General features: G+C 47.2%; 2 protein-coding genes across 2 annotated transcripts; one reads left to right on the plus strand and one right to left on the minus strand.

Moving 5' to 3' along the window:
• Positions 1 to 5,237: 5,237 nt before the first annotated feature.
• LOC308319894 (tyrosine-protein phosphatase non-receptor type 23-like) lies at positions 5,238 to 11,321 on the minus strand (the record flags this gene model as incomplete). Its single annotated transcript, XM_080770120.1, has 4 exons — positions 5,238 to 5,855; positions 6,480 to 8,024; positions 8,591 to 8,797; positions 8,979 to 11,321. 4 exons carry the CDS (start codon positions 11,319 to 11,321, stop codon positions 5,238 to 5,240), a joined length of 4,713 nt encoding a protein of 1,570 aa, XP_080626246.1.
• Positions 11,322 to 17,214: 5,893 nt separating this feature from the next.
• On the plus strand, positions 17,215 to 19,919 carry LOC308319904 (farnesyl pyrophosphate synthase-like; the record flags this gene model as incomplete). Its single annotated transcript, XM_080770134.1, has 2 exons — positions 17,215 to 17,278; positions 18,772 to 19,919. The coding sequence occupies 2 exons, from the start codon at positions 17,215 to 17,217 to the stop codon at positions 19,917 to 19,919; spliced, it is 1,212 nt and encodes a 403-aa protein (XP_080626260.1).
• Between the last annotated feature and the right edge of the window lie 453 nt (positions 19,920 to 20,372).

The following is a 20,372-nucleotide window of genomic DNA, read 5'->3' on the forward strand; positions in this document are numbered from 1 at the left end:
CAAAATGTACTTAATGTACCAATAGTAAAAGTATTCATTGTGCAGAATGTCCCATTTGAAGTTTTCCAAATGTATAATTAAAAATCTTTTGAAAATAACCGATCTACAAGCTCACAATGCGTTGTGATGCGACACATCCTGAGCTTTTAGATCGGCTATGGTCAAATCTACAAAGTGATTAGTAACTAAAGTTTTCAAATAAATGTAGTGGAGTAAAAGTACAATATTTGCCTCTGAGATGTAGTGGAGTAGAAGTAAAAGTATTGGAAATACTCAAGTAAAGTACAAATACCTCAAAATTGTACTTAAGTGCAGTACTTAAGTAAATGTATACTTACACCACTGATGGTCTTAAATGCAAATGATTGATGTAACTGTGAGACAAAAAAGAGGAATGCATGTGGTGTTAATTAGTTACTTACTTTATTGATACACATGTATAAACATTAGAATTCCGCCGCTTCGGGCAGCTCATCCTAGTTATACGTTTGCAGCGCAATTGGAAGAAGGAAATTCTTTATTCTTTATTCATTCAAAAAAATTCATTTTTCAGCTGTTTTTAAACCCAGTATTGTGCCATTCACAACGGATGGCCACACATCGTAGACACACACACACCCAGAGTAAATAATAGTTGTACTGTACTGAGGCTCATACTAGGAGCGTCACCCCCACCTCATAGTATCCGACTGTTGGACACAGTGGAGAGAAAAAGAAAGGGTTGGATAAAGTGTTTGTTCAGTGAAGACACGCTGGTCTTCGCCGTGTCATAGGAAAGCACAGTAGACATGTCACACTGTGCATTTAGCACCTGAGCCGGCGACTTGCGTTTGGAGTTTGCGTTTCACTTTGTTCAAGAAAAGGGCCGGCATGATTGAATTGCAGTCATCTCGATGTGTGAGCATGAATAGTGACAATGCTGGAAGGGGACAGTGGGCCGGCCAAGAGCAGATTAAAGGTCCCTGTCCACTGCTGCGTTTTTCAGATTTTTAGCAGCGCTTTTTTTTCCCCGCCGGTTTCCCAAAGAAACGTGTCCAGCCTACAAGGAGCTTTAACTCTAGCTGTCACCTAGCTACTCACGCCTCACTCACTGCGGGGTTGCATGCAGTTGGGGTCGCATGCAGCCAATTGGAAAGGAAGAGGAAAAATAAATCATTACAGACACACACACGCACACATGCTTACCACATCGTAACGCCGGGGCTCCACTGGACGCGTCAGCATTGCGTCTCCATCACCGTCAGGGAATGTTCCCTTTTTAATCAATGAAGGGTGGCTCCACTGCCTGCGATGCGTTGCATTGCGCTGCGTTCGGTGACTGCTTTAAAATTGCCCCGGTTCGTTTTTTGACCCACGTCACACGCGTCACACGCGTCCAGTGTTGTGAGCTTGAAGATCAGCTATTTTTGGTGGAGAGATTTCTCATAGGGACAGAAGGAGCAAACTAAGTAGGCCTACGAATATTAGCCTGCATGGGCGACATCACACCGGCCAAGAAAGTGCATAGAGTTTAACATCACAGCAGTGAAGCCTACCTTAAAACGGCCATCTGTCCTGCCCCCACGTCGTCTTCTGTCGTACTATTTTGGGAGAGATTTTGAAGCCGGCCGCTGCCATGACGAAGCTGTCATTCCCTAACGACAATCTGCTTAACAGCGTAGAGAATGACGCACACACGCACGCACGCACACACGGTACAGGGCAGTCAGCCCAGAAGCAGTTGGGTCAGTGGGCTGACTTATGGTGTTATCTCTTTAAATTGGCCTAGCGTGTCTGATAAATCAACACATAGGCCATTAAATGGCTCATTATCCGCAATATTATCCTAATATGATTCATGGTCAGTGGAGGAGGTGGTGACGGTGTTGGTGGGGGGGTCAAGACACGCTGTACCAATGTACGACGGTGAGAGTTACGTCTGATTTATGGTCTGACCGCCACAGATGTCTGCTGCACCGGTCAGCCTGCAGGCTCTTCAGAACAACAGGAGCAGTGTCAACACTAACAGTACAGTGCGTCTTAACAGCCAGACGAATTTTCCGGAAGTGCATTATTTTGCCGGCAACTACCGGCGAACGGCGGCGATAGCAGGCGAACAGGTGATGTAGTCGAAAGGTGGGTGGAGGAACGTCGCCCCAAAAGATGGAAATATTTCATCTATCGTCCGACGATTAGGCGATAGCCAATAAAATACATGTGTCGCTCACCGATGTTTCTCCCGCTGTTAAAACGCACTGTAATATACAGAACAACACAAACATTACTCATTACTGCTTCCATCTCCATCACTGAGTGTTTGTTAACTTAATACGAGGACGTTGCATGTCGGGTGTTTCAGATTGACCTCTTTCTTTCTTTCTTTCTTCCTTCCTTCCAACGCTATGTGTAGCTCGGCCAATGAGTTATGCCAACGGGTCAGGTTAGCCAATCATGGACCTATAGGCATAGCAGTGGCATTGATTCAGTGTTAGTCTCGAGTTGCAAGACTGTCTCGTAATTTCCAAACGCTTCCATCATATAGTCTGGAGCAACGGAAGCTCTGATCAAGAGCAAGCGATAAGGCGGAAGTGGAGACTTCTCCCCACTTCCGTTTCCTCTTTACAGTCGTGCAAATGTATCCTAATTGTGACGTTGATGTTGATCCTTCCCCACCTGTCCTTCCTCTTCGATGTCTCCCTTTTGACTGATACCTACCTGTCCATTCAAACTCTAGACGGGCCTGCCCCAAAGTCATTAGTGCAGCCGCGCCCGGCAGCCGGCGAAACAGGCCCGACACTTAAGGCTGGGCCCTATAGGTGCCCCCGCTGCCACCCTTATATCTCCATATATGGAGCTGACCTGTTCTGACATTCCATATGTTGATCTGACCTCATGAAACCCTGTACACTCAAGACACACTCATTATATGGTCAGACCTCACCAAACCCTGTACACTCACAACACTGCCCCGGCTGCCACCCTTAGATCTCCATATATGGAGCTGACCTGTTCTGACATTCCTTATGTTGTTCTGACCTCATCAAACCATACACGCTCCATATATGGACAGTACAGAATTAATTCCATGTTGATCTGACCCCCCCATGCCAAATCGCCAGTAGTCTGCTGTCAGCCAGGCGGATGCGCGTGCACGCAACCTCGCCCTTTAGTAGGACGCCCTCAGGGCCAGCGGCCCTGCTTCATTGACGTCTAATTGTTCACTATACATTTGGTTCTTTGGCCCATTTTCTTTTTCTTTGGCCCATTTTGGCGAACCACACCAGAAAGGAATGCTGTTAGTGAGAGTTAGCCAAAATGGCTAATAGTGAATACATAATTAGCACTTACTATGTCTTTGCAGTCACTCGTGGTAATAATTCCCCTATTCCATTAGGCTTTGCCACCCCAGTATTTCCGTAATTTCCGTGTCGTGTACATCCCACAGACAAAAACAATAACCACGTTATAGCTTTATAATGACTCGATTTGCAAACAACATTTCTGTCCCGCTACATGTCTTGGAGTCAAATGACAGTTGATGAATCCTAGTTTGAGATTTACATTAGACACAAGCCAATAGAGCATTCATTAGCTCAGTCTGGATTCTCTGAAGACAGATGATCACACTGCCTGCCATCACTGTGTCTGCATCTTTCCTGCATCTTTTGTGTGTTTGACCTCCTGAATCTTCTAATGGTCTGTCTCTCTCTTCTCTTTGACTAATACTCATCACACTCTGTGTAATCAGCTTTTAAGTTAAGCTGACTGGAATCAGACCTCATCAAACATGACATCAGTCTTGTATGTGGACTGAATCTGAATCCATGAAATCTCCCAGGTTGATGCATCAGATATGGCGGCCGTTGCATCAATATTCTAACATTTATTCCAAAAGCCCTGGCTATTCTATTAGGAGAATTTAGAATGTGACCAGTGCTTTTGGGTAAGTATGGCAAAGCACCAAGTTTGCCATGTTAAAGAATAATGAGAATTGCGTAACTGGGCACACACTTGAGGCTCAAGAGCTTAAGCTATATTTACAGTGTTTTATGGAAAGAAGAAAAAACAAAAAACAAAAAACATACAGACATGTTAACCTTTTAGGGCGATCATTTTCCATACTTCATGCTTTTCAAATGCGTATATTCTGTTTGTGTCCGACCGAGCATAGGCAGAGACACGCCCCGCTTGGCCAGACCTTGTTGTCAATGTCAAAAACTGTCAAAGAGGTACGCCTGACAGATACAGCAGCAGCGTTACTTTCTTGTAGAAATATAGTTTTATAGTTTATGCGCTTTTCTTTGATATGATTTGATCGCGGTGTTCTAATAAATAAATCGTTTGTTTATCGCAGGTCCGTCTCCATTTATTTATGCCCTCGTCGGGTGCTATGCTATGCTATTACAGTAAGATGAAAGGTTAACATTTGCCTTTGTTTCTTCGTCTGCATCTCAGCAGACAAGAAAAACATCAGTCAATCACAACTTCAGCAGCAAAGCAGCAACACACACGCTACGGCTACACACATTACATAAACACTATGCACACACAGGACGTAGACGTAAGGATAAAATCATATCATGACATGAGCACACTTTTCGTTCTGTGACAACAACAAAACAACAAAAAAACATGCACACATACATAGGATGTAAACAATCATATGACATGAGCACACTTTTCGTTCTGTGACAACAAAACAACAAAAAAGTGTACAGTGTACAGTTGCACGCATTACAATGCTTACCTTCTCTCGGGACAAATGTTGGTGTTTATTTGTATTATTATTATTATTACGCTCCTCTCGGTGACGGCTATGCTACTCTGACCTACTGACAGCAGCGCAGCATACCTAGCCAATAAGAGGGTTCCTTGAAAGGGGCCAATCAGTGTGTTTCTTTTGGTGGCCAATCAGAGGCAAGCGGGCCATGCAGGGCGTGTCTCTGCCTATGCTCGGACACAAACGGAATATACGCTTTTCAAAATACTTACTATAGTAATTCAAACTCCCACACACTGTCTTCAAATGCAAAAATAATAATAATAAAAAATAGTTTAAATAAAAAATGAATAATGGGAAACCCATTCAAATTCTATTAATACATTTGAAGACAATATGCAGACGTTGTGTACAAATGTCTTGTTTAAGATCCTTACTTTGCATCATCTCATGCCTAATGGCCTACTAGTGCTGATAGCTAAGGGCTAGAGTGATGCTGGGCAATAAGGGCAGAAATCCAACAATAGGTGTGTGTGTCTCAGCTCTTGTTGAGACCCCAGAGTGGGTTCAGGATGCCACTGCTGAGTGGATCGTCTCCTGTATCCTGGCACTGTAGACCTTGGCTTTCAGCCGGTTGCAGGAAACTCTTCTTACTAACCCGTCTTTCCCTGCCCCTTTCCTCCATGGAGAAGGCTGCAGGTGTCATGGAGGCCAGCAGCTCCAGGGATGAAGGATCCGGAGCAGAAGAGAGAGGAGGTGACTTGAAGTTGGGCAATGCCTTTGGGATCGGTTGCTGGCTGGCCGTAGGAGAAGATGGTGGGGAGGTCTTATTCATGTCAATGGGTAGTGGGGAATTTACTTTCATTGGGGAACTGGTTGGGGAGGAGGGGAGCTGGGACGGCTGGACGCCCCCTACCAGAGACAGGCCAGGTAGCATGGTGGAGACCTGTTCTTCCAGGGCACAAGGGGCACCAGCATCTATGGAAAGATCTGTAGCACCAGGGGGCTGGATGCCAAGCTTATCACCGGTGGCTAGGATGCTGCTGATAGGCATGTCTCCTGCGAGGACAATATCCTGCTGTGACTCCCGACTGGAGTAAGGCTTCGTGGCTACAGAGTTGGTGGTCTTGCCGCAGGGGACGTTAGTGACACCGTGCTGCTGGAGGACCTGCTCTGCTCCACAGGGGACGTTAGTGACACCGTGCTGCTGGAGGACCTGCTCTGCTCCACAGGGGACGTTAGTGACACCGTGCTGCTGGAGGACCTGCTCTGCTCCACAGGGGACGTTAGTGACACCGTGCCGCTGGAGGACCTGCTCTGCTCCACAGGGGACGTTAGTGACACCGTGCTGCTGGAGGACCTGCTCTGCTCCACAGGGGACATTAGTGACACCTTGCCGCTGGAGGACCTGCTCTGCTCCACAGGGGACGTTAGTGACACCGTGCCGCTGGAGGACCTGCTCTGCTCCACAGGGGACGTTAGTGACACCGTGCTGCTGGAGGACCTGCTCAGCTCCACAGGGGACGTTAGTGACACCGTGCCGCTGGAGGACCTGCTCTGCTCCACAGGGGACGTTAGTGACACCGTGCTGCTGGAGGACCTGCTCTGCTCCACAGGGGACGTTAGTGACACCGTGCCGCTGGAGGACCTGCTCTGCTCCACAGGGGACGTTAGTGACACCGTGCTGCTGGAGGACCTGCTCTGCTCCACAGGGGACGTTAGTGACACCGTGCCGCTGGAGGACCTGCTCTGCTCCACAGGGGACGTTAGTGACACCGTGCCGCTGGAGGACCTGCTCTGCGTGCTTCAGAACGGCCTCATAGCAGAACTTTAGGTGGAGCTTTTCTTGCAGCATGTTCTTCCTTTGCCGTCTCATTTTTCTCACCAGAAAAGGCAGGTCTGGCATTCCATGCCCAGCCTCCAACTCCTGCAAGGCTGCGTAGAGTAGGCAGAAGGCCCCAGTGCGTCCCACACCCGAGCTGCAGTGCACCACTATGGGCATGTGTGAGGGCGTCTGGGGGAGGTAGTGTCCATGAACCTTCTGAATGAAACGTAGCAGGTTACCTGAACTGTCGGGTAGACCCAGTTCAGGCCAAGAGGTGAACTGGAGGTGGAAGACGGTGCGTCTCAGGCTCTGGTCATCACACTGGAGGCTGAACATGCGCTCCAAGTGGGCGGGTGCAGTCTTCTGTGTTGTCAGCGTGAGTGTGATCGGTCCCTGAGAGAGCTGCTGACCGCACTCTGTCGGAAAGTAGTGCAGAACTTTTCCGTTGTCCAGTTCCTGTTCTGACACCAGCATGACCACCAGTGACACCTTCTGTTCGTATACCATCAGCCAGAAGTCTGCTGCCGTGTTAGCGAGAGGAGCCTGTGAGGTGATGAGCCGCGGGCAGTACGGCGACAGCTCCTCCACATAGCTGGCGTTGATGTAGTCGTCTTTGCCCGAGCGCAGCACCACGCGGTTGAAGTCATAGGGCATGATGTCTTGGTGACGGTTCTTCGTAGTGTAGCAGCGGGCGATTGCGATCGACAGCTGCTGGGCATCTTTCTCCTGCTGGTCATAGAGCTCTTTCCAACGGGCGTCCAGCATGGACAGACCTCTATCATTTTCCGAGGGGTGTTCAAGGGATTCTACCTGGGCCCTGTAACATTCTAGTTCATCATGGAGGTGGGCAACGCTCTTTGGGCCTTCGTAGGGGTCACTCTGGATTGATATTAAGATGCCTTTAGCGCTCTTCTTGCGCTGCTCCCCATCCTGAGGGTCGGCTTTGATGGGTTGCAGGGCCCTGGCACCTCTGGGTTGGCTTTCAGGACTAGAGAAGATGTCATATTTACTGGAGTTGTGGTGCGGGAATTGGGAGACGGAAGGAGAGAATGCAAAAGCAGAAGTCAATGGAAGTGAAGCTGCACCTCCTGGGGTGGGAGCTGGACATGATCTCTGCCGAGAGGTCAGTCCCAGAGAGGTGAGGGCAGGAAACAGAGAATGGGAGGGTGAGGGTGGTGTAGTGTTGGGCAGTTGGGTCACTGGGGGATCTCCAGGAGAGCACCGGATGATGTGTTGTGTAGGAGAGACCTGTGGACCATGGGTGCCCATGGTGGTAGGTTGCTGCAGGGCACCTGGTGGACCGCTAGTCCCTGGTGCAGCAGCAGGGTTCATAGTGGAGGCTTGGGGTTGCTGTGAATATGTCATGGGTAGGGGAGCCTGATGATGCAGCTGGGCCACAACCCGAGGAGCTAGTGGCTGCTGAGGAATCAGAAGACGCCCCTGTGGGTAGTTAATTGCTGCTGGCTGTAGAAGCTGGGGTTGACTGAACATTTGCATGGGCTGTTGGGGCATGGGTTGTATGACTACAGACCTGGTCAATTGACCAGGTTGGGGGTGATGTGATAACAGTGAGTTGGATGGCAGGAGCATGGAACTCCATGGCAGGTGCCCCTGACTGCTAGGGCCAATACGAGTATTTTGTGGAAGGCTTTTCCCCCATCTAGGCAGCAATGGCTTATTATGTGTTATGTAAGAATTCTGTGAGAGTGGGGGGAACACCTGACCTGTGGGTGGCACTGGCTGTCTGTGACCGGATGCCATTTGCTCTCCTGGAATCATTTGAACCATGTGTGGTAACTTCTGGCTTGCAGAGTGCATGTAAGGTTGAGATACAGGTGGCATGACCTGTGAAGTGGGAGGTACCTGAGGGATGACAATGTGTGATAGCACCTTGCCCTGATGTGGCCTTGGCATGGAGCCTGGCATCATCAACATGTGGGGATGTTGCAGGGGGAGGTGTTGTGACTGATAGCCTCTGAGTATTTGAGACTGTAGCTGGTAACCATGTTGAGGATATGGCTGAGGTTGAATGCTTGGGAATGCTTGCTGATACTGGGGAAGCATACCTGGTGGTCTTTGTTGTGGAGGCATGCAATGAAGTGTGGAGCCCTGTTGGGCCTGGACAGGGGTTTGAGGAACAGAGGGAGCAGCTTGGTATCCCTGGGGAGGCTGTCGTTCTGCGCGTTGGGGGTACTGTATGAACACCTCTTCCTGCTGCATGAATGGGGGATATACTGGCCTTGATGGTGGTGGTACAGTGTAGCCGGAGGAGGCTGTAGGTGGCACAGGGAGGAGAGAAGATTGAGTGTAATTTGAATTAAAAGCCTGGATGGGATCAACTGCAGTGGTGGAGGGTCGGACAAGAGCAGGGGCCACTGAAGGAAAACAATGACCATGGACACTATTCCCTGGTGCACTAGGCCAGGGTTGTGTGATGTGTTCAGATGTGTAGACGTGGCCGACACCTGGGGATAGGAAGGTCTGTGGGCTGGCTATACGAGCACCAGTGGTTGGAAGGGAGGGGGGTTCAGGGGGGAGGCTGTGAAGCTCCTCTGGAAGGTGTCCTTCCTCCAGTGTCTGGATGGTTGTGTTGAGCTTTGCCAACTCTGGGTCGTCCTGGCTGAAAACTAAAACTTTGGGCTGCAGTGAGGGCTTGGGCCTGATGGGACGTGGTGAAGGCTTTTTCGGTGCATCCGTGTCCAGGGTGGCTTTCCGTTTCTCTGTTCTGGCTGTACAGGGTGTTTTGACCTTCTGCAACAGGCACACTGCCTTGGCCTCTAGGTCTTCATAGAACTCCTTACCTTCCTGTGATATTTTTATCAGGTCATCATAGGATTCATAAGAGGCCACCAGTGTTTGGACGGTGGTGTTCCACTGCTGCTTTGTCTGACACAGGCCTTTGCGGACTGATGCAAATTGGACATTTGTCTCAGTTAGGGCCTTCAGGATGTTCACCTGGGCTGCCAGATTTTGGTCGATGTACAGCTTCACTTGGTCATGCTTTTTCAGCTGCTCCTCAAACACATGCTTCATGTCCGCTCGTTCCGTCGTGACCAGTGTGGAAGTAATGTCATCCTGCTGGATTAGTTCACGGAGCTGTTTCTCCAGTGAACCCCTCTGATCTCGCATCTCCTGCACCTTCCCAAGGATCCGCTTCATGCCTTGGATCACTGCTACATCTGTTTCAGTGAGCTGGGGCTTGGGGAGGGCATCTTTCAGGCCATCCAGTGGTCCTCGCAGCAGACGCAGGTTGCTGATGTGTAGGTTCATGGCACGGTGGAGCTCTGTATTGGTGAGGCTGGCCTTGTTGTGAACCTCCGTGTACTTATCCAGGTCCCTGTGGATCTCAGCCAGAGCTTGAGCCTTGGCGGGCGGGTGCAATTCTGCTTGCCTATTAGCCTCACCTTCCGCCAGCACATCCTGGATCTCCTTCAGGACGGCCTCCACGTTGACGGGGAGACTCGAGAGGTCTTTCATGGACTGAACCAGTCTCTTGCTGATGTCTGGCCTGACACTGAGAGCAGCGCACTTTTCCATCAAAACGGTAGGTATTTGGTTGTACATGTCCAGGTTGTCCTCTGATGCTGGCTCGAGCCCCAGTGAGTCCATAAATTGCTCTAAGCTGTCATTATTGCTTTCTATCTTGGATATGATGTCACGTAGCAGCTTCGCCTTCTCCTCGCTGTAAAGAGACGAAGCCTCGTGGACTACCATCGGCACTAGCTTATCGAACAGGTCGGGTCCTGTGACACTGGGATCAGTAGGGTTGACTGGCAGGGCCTTCACCAGGCAGGCACGTTTGACTGACCCCAGTGTCTCCAAAGAAGGAACCGTCTCATGATAGATGAATTCGTTGTCTTTCTTAGCAGAGTTGAACTTGCCCTCAATATCATCCATGGAAACTCTCAAGGCCTCATTAACAATGTCTGGCTGACCCTTAGCCAGCTTGATGGCATCATGGAGTTTGCTTAAAGAGCTTTTCAGGTAGGACAACCGCTCTCCATGGTTCTGCTGTTCCTCAGCTTGTTTCCCCATGTGGAGATGTGCAATAGCAGCAAAGTAATATACCTTCACGTGGAGCAATTTCCTCCAGACGTTCTGGCTTTTTCCCAGCATGGAGGCAGTCTCCGAGTTTTCCAGGATCCTACAGGCTTCCTTATAGAAATCCATCACCTGTGCACTGATGCGTGCCACCAGGAGGCTATTTGTGTTGCCCAACATGGACTTCTCCAGGAGACACTCCTGAGCCTGGCCCAGCATGAGACTGATGTTTAGCTTGAGGATATGGACACTCATGTCCACACTGAAGTTGTGGCTAAAGTGGTCGCTTAGGTAAGTGAAAGCCCCAGCTGAACATTGGAAGTGTGTGCATGAAACTTGCATCCCCTCCTCAGACACCCTACTATCCATAGCTCCCAACATGGAATGCAGGGCACCTATGTTGTACAGCACACAGGCTTGCTCATAGCGGACGTCATCATGGGTGACAGTCTTTCCAGAGGTCTCTTTCCATGAAACCGGCACAGCAGCCTCCTGGCCCGGTTCCAGAGGCACGCGGCTTTGGAGGAAATGCAGTTGACCAAAGTACTTCCTCAGTGTGTTGCATCCCTTAGAATCCCTGGTCACGTTCACCGCACTCTGTCGTAGTGCTTTCAGCTCATTCAGCTGCTCAGTATAATTGTCTGGATTCTCACCGTAGTTCTTTAGGATAAACTGATGGACAGATGGGCTAAACTGGAACTCCCCGGCCTCTTTCAGATTAAAATGGAACATCGGCATGCGGGAAACCGCCTCCATTTCGGCTGATTTACACGGTGTGTCAATATTGATAACGGACCGGCATCCGCATTGGCTTGGTTGCTTTTCTCAAATAATCTTCAAACTATTGTGTGTGTGTTCCAATTTATACGTCGACAGTCATTTATGACATATCTATAAATTGTGACTCCATATTTGGTATTCAGCCTTATCTGATTACCATACACTTCCATTATAAAGTATATAAGTTAAAGGTAAGGGATGTTTTTGAAAAAAAAATAATAATAATAATAATAATAATAATAGGCTAATAGAAAATGAAAAAGTATAGAGAGATAATATTTTCTGTAATTAATGAGCAATATAGTGTTTATTCAGTAACAGGGATCTCCACATCTCTCTCTCTCCAGATCTTTAATGAATAGAAAATAGATTTGACATTTTAGCCTATTATTGTTACAGTTTTAGTTCCTTTTAGTTCCTGTGTGTGCGTGCGTGCGTTGACAGCGTTTGTGCATTCGTGCATGCTTTTATCCTATTTTGTATGTGGTGTCAGCCCGTTGCTGAGGATGGATTTGCAGTACAATGAAAACCCTCCCGGTGAGTTTTGTTCTTAAAGCCCTTCGAGACACAGAGTATATATGTTCACTGAAACCTCATCTTTAAGAAACACCGTGCCTTAGTCCTTGCTCAGCTAAATTATCTCTCTCACTCCAAAGAATCCATAAAATAAACAGGAATATGCGATGGAAAGAACAGAATACCATGGCTCTGAGTGGATCTGCTGTGAGGTACAACGGCTCCATGCTTGGAAATACCCTATAACTGGAGCTCTCTGCCCATCTTTATAATATCTTCCGTCTCTGGAACATTGGAACGTTGGATCATTCTTTAAGAGGAGAGGAGAGGAGAGGAGAGGAGAGGAGAGGAGAGGAGAGGAGAGGAGAGGAGAGGAGAGGAGAGGAGAGGAGAGGAGATGAGAGTGGGATGGTTACAGGGCTCGCGGGGAGTGGAATGAGTGTATAGGCGAGGGGAGGAGGGGAGGGGAGGACATGAGAGGAGAAGAGTCAAACACAGGGCATCTTCTTCTAAATGCAGCGATGTGTGTTTGTCTGTCTCTGTGTCTGTATCTATGTAAGCACGGAATAACCGTTTTTTCACCACCAAGCGTCACACACAGACACACGCACTCACGCACGCGCACACGTACAGTACAGTACAAGTACAGTACAAGTACAGTAGCCTCCAAGTACAGTAACCTACAAGTACAGTACAGCACCACACCACTCAGTTCAGATGGGTCTGATTTTGGAAACACCCCATACAGCTGATGTGTCATGACGTGTGGTGAGCTTGTGGGTTTGCTGTTTTTGTTGAAAGCTCGCCCCAGAATAGGAATGCTATAGGGCAGTGGTTCCCAAAGTGGGGTCCGGGGTCCCCCAGGGGTCCTTGAGGGGGTCCCTGCCCCAGCTAAATGATAGTTTGGAACCAAAATGGGCCCTGTAACTCTGAGAGCGTACAAAAACGGACCTTAATGGGTCAGTTTGGTTCCATTTGTACACTCTCAGAGTTAAATTAACATGGGGGTCCCTAGCATATCCTTTCGAATGGGGGTCCGCAGGCTAATGAGTGTCATTTTGGGGGTCTTTCACGTGAAAGTGTCACAGAGTAAGTGAGTGACTCTTCAAAGAGCTTTTGTGTGTGCTTGCAGATCTGCCTTTTTAAAATTGCCAAAGTGGGCTGAAGTAATCCTATGGAGTAACCATATGGAGAAAAAGTGAACAACTCCCACAGCCACAATACAAAAGGAAGGGAGAACAACGATCTGGTACCACCCACTTTCAAAACAAACATGGGCAAATTCTCTTTCTACAGCACTGCAACCCAAGTGTGGAATGCCCTGACTCCCTCCCTCAAAAAATGCAAATCCCTGGCGTCCTTTAAAACAGGACTGAAAATCCACCTTTCAGCATGCCAAAGGTAGAGGAAATTATATCCCCCCTTGATACTCTGTCTGTGTGTCACCGGACACACAGACAGAGTAGCCTTCGGCCCCAGCCTTAAAGTTGCTATAAGCAATAATATGGCAATATTTGAATGACCTTTTTTCTTCTTTTTTTTCAGACAGCCAGTAATGGGTAGAACACTCCCAAAAAATGTAGTCTCTGTGACACATCTAGGGGCCGCAATCTGCATTCAAAGATTGTCCTAGAAGCTTTGTCATTGGTCGATTTGCCTGTCTACTTCCTGATTGGTTAGTCACATTGCGACCGGGTTTCTTCTCTCCCTTGCACAGGTCACACTGCTTGTTTGGTTACGTTTGTTTGAAGTAGTTTCAGTTCAGTTGCTTTCTGCACTTGCACATACAGTCCATGTTCACACAGCCATACACACTTTACACTATGTCACTCACTGACCACTCACACCTCATACATTTTGCACCGTTCAAGCCTTATTTTAGTTATAAATAAAATAATGTTAAGTTTAATCCTGTGTGTCGTCTCCCTTTTTGTCATGATGTGAGCCAATTCATGACAGCAGTCCAATTAATTTGTTGCGTGCGTGCATGTTTCGTGCACACATAACAAATTCTGTTTAGTTTAGTTTTTGTTACGCTTGCGTTGTTGCGCCCCTCTTGAGCAGAACTGTCCTTGATCCAGGCGACACCGTGCACGTTCATCGCTGCCCGTCATGACAGAGACAGTTGTTCCCTAAATCGACATCGGCCTATGGAGCTGGTCAGGACATGGACAGTCACGCTGTTCCAACGGGGAAAACAATCAACCCACTATACCTGAATCTCAATATAATTTATTATAATACTATATATCTCAGGAAATTAGATACATACTGCCTCATCAAAGTTGGTGTTGTGCCTTTAGATATTGTCAATTACTTGCATGAGAAGGAGAGAGGTGATGGAGTTAGCTGTTTTAGCAGACAGTTTGAGGGTCCAATGGAGTTTTTTTTACTACTTTCCATTGGTTCAATATTTTCGAAACAAATATGTTGTGTTCAATAGCACTGATTTATGGAATAGAGTTATGAGGTTTCCTCTGGACAGCAACGACACTGTTTATGCTCTGTCGGCCTGTTTGGCGACAACACGCGGAAGCGACACACACATGCACGCACGCGCGCACACAAACACACACACACACACACACACACACACACACACACACACACACACACACACACACACACACAGTTTATCGTTGTTACTATCTCTCTCCTTGTCTCTCAAACTGTACAGAGCCAGAGAGAAGAGAGAAGACAGGGGATGGTTAGAAAAATGCTTCGTAACTTGTGCACTGTGCAGAATGCATGATACCCGGTCTTATATCGCACACAATTATGTCGTTCAAACTCTCTCTCTGTTATTTTCACAGTCTGATTATCCATGCCTTGTGCCAGTTATCATTGATCAGCCAATAATCCAATTTTACAACTTGAAATGTAGCATACATACACACTGTTTCTCTTTGTCGCTATATACGTCTGTCTCTCCCCATCTCTCAAAGCTGTGAGAGAGAGAGAGAGAGAGAGAGAGAGAGGTTAGAGCCTCAGATACATGATCATATGACTACAGAAATAAGGCGTGTAGCAATGTGGGTTGGACAAATAATAGTAGCATAAAATGTATATTGCAAAAATCGGTCTAATGGCTGCACTATAACAGGCCACTTTGAAAATAATTGTGGTGGATCTTCTTCCTCGGTTTTCACACCCATCGGTCCAGCTGTGCCTGAGATTAGCTGCTCACAGACAGACAGACAGACAGACTGACTGACTGACTGACTGACTGACTGACTGACTGACTGACTGACTGACTGACTGACTGACTCACTCACTCCCAGGAGCGAAGACATACCTCGCCTGTGGCCATTGCGGCCTCGGGGATAGCAACAACGTTAACCATTGTTTGGGCCCTGCTCAACACTCAATCTCAACTTACGCAGCTTTATATATTTAGATAGACCCCTAGGTCTATCCTACGGGGCCCAGCACCCCCTAGCCATGCTGTCATCAAATATCTCTTCTAATGCATCCATTACTCTGAGCCTCACTTCCAACTCTGAATATCAAGTGGATCTCTGCAGTCGGAGGCAGGAATAGAGACTAATGACTAAGACTCTGCTGCCAGTTTGCCTAAATGTGTTTTAGTAGAAAAGCATCAATCACAATAGACTCTTTTGTCTCCCGCGGTGAATGTCCCCTTCATATACGTGCATGATTTAAAAAAACCCACAGTGGTGTCACTGTGGGCTTTCCATCTTAGTAAGAGGTGGACGTGAGCACTATATCCACAGCCATCCACAGTCTGGCAAACGACACTGTTCAAAATGTTCTTATGCGTGGTCTGTGTGGTGGACGGGCATTACTCCGGAAGAATAATAAGGTTACTCCGGAAGAATAATAATAAAGTGTGACAATAACTATAGTGGTTGCCCTTTGGGCAACCACTATAGTTATAACGGCAGCAATAACAATAACGCCCACATACGCGCTCGCGCACACCGACGCATGCCAACACCAACACAAACAGTGTTGCAGAGCAGAGTCTATTGTTTTTTGGGTGGGAGGGTGGAATGACAAATCTAACTATTGTAACGGAAACAGAAAGGAATGTATCTTAATCATCTCCATGCTTAATTACTATTAACAGATAGATTGTACCGTAAGCTTTGCTTCTCGTCTCTTGTGTTTTCATCAGTTTCATCAGTTTCCTACCCCACCATGTACACAATACAAGGACAATGATGTCCTTGACTTTCTCATTGCTTCTCTTTTATTTGACATTATTAATCTCGAGTCCTACATATTGTTGTGGCCTGAACTGCCAGACTGGATTGTTTGGTGTTTCCATTTTTTCTTGGCATCCGCATGCACTCACTGCCATTCTCCATTGTCCTGTAGAAACAAGTGCAGACCTAAGAAAATCAACTTGACTGTGTATTTCTTATGTACCATCTAGTTTGTTTAGTGTTTAATGAGGAAGAGCATTGGAATATTTTACGTTTTAACGTCCATTTGTTCATAGCCAAATACTGTTCTGTCTCGTCTGTTATAGGCAGTTTGTCTGTGTGGAGAAGGAGGTGCCATGTGTATCCTTAAGTGAACATGAACTGTCAACCCCGTTATATTTGTTTCCTTGTAAAATTAATTGTAATTTGTGGATTCAAATAAAGAAATCGAAATGTGTGTGTAACTCATTTTCATTTTATGTCAATAGTTACATTATTGATAAACATCTGCATCTGTTAATTTGCAAGAAGTCTACACAATTAGACATTGTAGAATAATTGTTATTTTGATTAACATATCTGCCTGTTGTCTCCCCTAATGGTATTGGTATCACATGAATACAGCATGGAATTGTGGACAACATCTTATCCAACGACAATACAATAATTATTAACTAATATAACCATTATAGTGTCTTATGATTATTCATCATCATCATACTATTAATATGGTTGCTTATATCTAACCCTTACAAATCACTTATTGTGCTTATACTGTATAATACATTATAAAATATAAATATAAGAAAATAATATAAGAAAACTTTTTTGTCCAATAAATTTGACATAAAATGGAAAGTGGCACACCGGAAGTCAGTTTACAACAATAAAAACATTACATAAAATTCACAATGCATTAAAATATTATATAAAATGCATTCCCATAAGGCAGCAACAGTGATCATGGGCTGTGGGGATTAGGTGGTGAAACTATTTAAAAAATGTCTTATTTAAAATGTCCACAGCAGTTGGAGCGTGTGTCTCTCCCTCTCTCTCTCTCTCTCTCTCTCTAGCTCTCTCTCTCTCTCTCTCTCTCTCTCTCTCTCTCTGTGTGTGTGTGTGCGTGCGTGCGTGCGTGCGTGTGTCCTTCAGGAACTAAACATACATCAATAGGCAGGACAGAAATGGGTTGTGCCACGTGTTCTCCACTGCAAGGTAGGCTGGTATGGTTTCTACGCTACACAGGACGTAAGTGGGTTAGAGTATAGTCGCTGATAGCAAATGGGTTAACGACGTACGTCTCTGTTAAAATGGAGACAGAAGTAGGTTAGCTGTAAGTAGCTATTATGATTCTACACACTTGGAAAATACCACTATAGGCCACATCAACTACACACAGAGCACACACACTTGTTGTTCCAGATTCCAGAGATGGAGCTGTCATTGTTGCCACCAAACAGAATAACGCAAAGCCATTCTTTCTGAGTTTGTCGAGAACAAAGCTGGAACAAAGTGGAACATGCCTGTGATGAGGTTTGACGATTAATGATAACTGACAACATTTTGATGAGATTGTGCTGATGCACCAACATTTTTGCCCAAACTTTTAAAGCTAAGTTTGTTTTAACTGGCACATTCACAGTGAGGGAATCCAATGAAAGGTTTGCATGATCCTGTTGAAATTAATATTAAAAAAGGTTATGCGACAGCCAAACTCCGTCCATACCTGTAGTTTACGACACGTTCATGCCACCTTCATCGAAAAGGGAACATTTTTAGGCGTTTTGATTGATCAGTTCATGTTTTGAGAACAATTAGCCCTTTGCTAAATCCCACCCCAATAAGCGATTGTCCTATGCAGGTCAAGCTTTCGCCATCTCATAGCTGTCAATCTTATTTTGCATGGCTCATGTGTTGTTGAACATATACGTGGCTTAATGTCGAGAAAGTTACACGACTGACCCACCCAGGTGATGTCAATAATACTCAGTAGTCGCTAAAAGTTGATTTCTCCCTCTGTCATTTCTTCGTATTTGTAGTTTATTGAAATAATGTCATTTACATTTGCCCAGTGCATAGCCTACTGCAGGCCTGGTTGACTAGATTTAGAAGGAAGCCTTTGCTACTGAAATTATGGATTATTTATATGGAGAAATCCCATAATTTAACATGCATCTTTATGGGGGAGAAGGACAGCTTGTCCTGTCTCCTCGCTGCTAACGTGCCTATTGGACACGTGATTGTGATTGTTCACATTAAAGACTGCCAGATCAGGCAGTAGATGACTCTTAGATGACCAAATAGACATTGCCGGCCATAAAATTATTGATTTATGACAAAAACAAAACAATCGCTATGAATTCAAGGCTTCATGTAATTGATAGGAAATAAGTCATTTCTTGGGTTAACCATTTTTCGTGTTCATTTGAACAATGGTATAGATATGGTGAGCATGGTGGACTTCACACTGAGGTCCCTCTGGAATTTGATTGTTGTGGACACACACACACATGCGTGCAGAGATATTTCACAAATATGTCATAATGATGACATCAGGGATTTCCATATATGCGCATTTTTGGATTTATAGATACGAATGACTCCACACAAGTCACTGCGCCCCCTCAGTTTACCAGCGATACGTGCCAGATCTTGTCATTTATCGACCTGTTCTCGCTTTGATTCAGAGAGCTGATTCGTCGACACTTCTGGTAACACTGTGCTGTTCCGTTCTTCTCCAGGGCTCATGGGCGACAGCGTCTCGAACGGGACTAAGGCCTCCTCCTCGTGTGCCTACTCGCTGCAAGGGGGCAGCGCCTCTGACGGGACTCTCTGTGAAAAGGCTCTGCCGTCGGACCCCCAACTGTTCCAGGATCAGTTCGACGAGGTGGTCACGGAGCTCACAGAGAGAGACATGACCGACCCCGCGCTGGCCGACGCCCTGACCCGACTGAGAGACGTGTTGGTGTACAACGCCCCCGGGGGCAAGAGGAACCGAGGCCTGTCCGTGATCGGCTCGCTGAGGAAGCTCGTCCCGCCCGCCCAGTTCACCCAGGATGCCGTGCGGCGAGCGCTGCTGGTCGGCTGGTGCATAGAGCTCCTCCAGGCGTTCTTCCTGGTGGCCGACGACATCATGGACAGGTCCGTGACCCGCCGGGGACAGCCCTGCTGGCACCAGAAGGACGGCGTCGGTCTGGACGCCGTCAATGACGTGTTCCTGCTGGAGCACGCCATCTACAGGCTGCTGAGGAGACACTGCCGGGAGCAGCGCTACTACGTCCACCTCCTGGAGCTGTTCACGGAGACCTCCTTCAAGACGGCGCTGGGCCAATCGTTGGACCTGATGACGGCGGCTCCTCCCGGTCAGACAGACCTCAGCAGGTTCACCATGGAGAGGTACAAGGCCATCGCCAAATACAAGACGGCCTTCTACTCCTTCTACCTGCCGGTGGCCGCCGCAATGCACATGGCGGGAATGGAGAGCGAAGAGGAGCACAGCGACGCCAGACGCATTCTGCTGGAGATGGGCGAGTTCTTCCAGATACAGGACGACTACCTGGACTGCTACGGAGACCCGGCCGTCACCGGGAAGGTCGGGACGGACATCCAGGATAACAAATGCAGCTGGCTGGTGGCCACGGCCCTGCAGGGGGCGATGGCGACCCCAGAGCAGAGAGCGGAGTTGGAGGCGTGCTATGGCCGCCGTGACGACGCCAGCGTGGCGAGGGTGAAGCGTTTGTACGCCGAGCTGCAGATGCCGTCTCTCTACCGCGAACACGAGGAGCAGAGTTACCGACGGCTGCAGAAGCTCATCGCCCAACACGCCCACAACCTTCCTCACGACGTCTTCCTCGACTTTGCCAAGAAAATCTACAAGAGGAACAAGTGATTTGAAGATTGTCGACATTAGCACAGTACAGTGCATTTTACACTGCTCCAATCTGAACGCATACAGCATACTCATACTAAGGGTTAGTTCAGATTTTTGGACTTAAAGCTTGAAGCTGTAGGAAATACTTAAACAATATTACATGAGAGGGTGTTCATTATCGTCATTAATGCATGCCTACGTGGTTCCGAAGGGTATTGCAGAAGTGGCTTGTATATTTTGAATAATTGTGAAAATGTGGCCAAAAATCATTGAATATATATTCTTTCAGAGCGAACGTTTTTAACTCATGTTTGTTTCTGGGGGGTCCTTGGAGCAAGATATTTTCAGATGGGGGGCCGCGGCCAAATACAGATAATTCTGGGGGTTCTTGACATGAAAATGGTTGAGCACCGCTGACATACGTAGAAACTTTCTGAAAACTGAAAAAGACACTTTTGTAGAATCGTCTCA

Source organism: Protomyctophum bolini (assembly GCF_963924005.1).
Source record: "Protomyctophum bolini genome assembly, chromosome: 1".
Lineage (NCBI taxonomy): Eukaryota > Metazoa > Chordata > Actinopteri > Myctophiformes > Myctophidae > Protomyctophum > Protomyctophum bolini.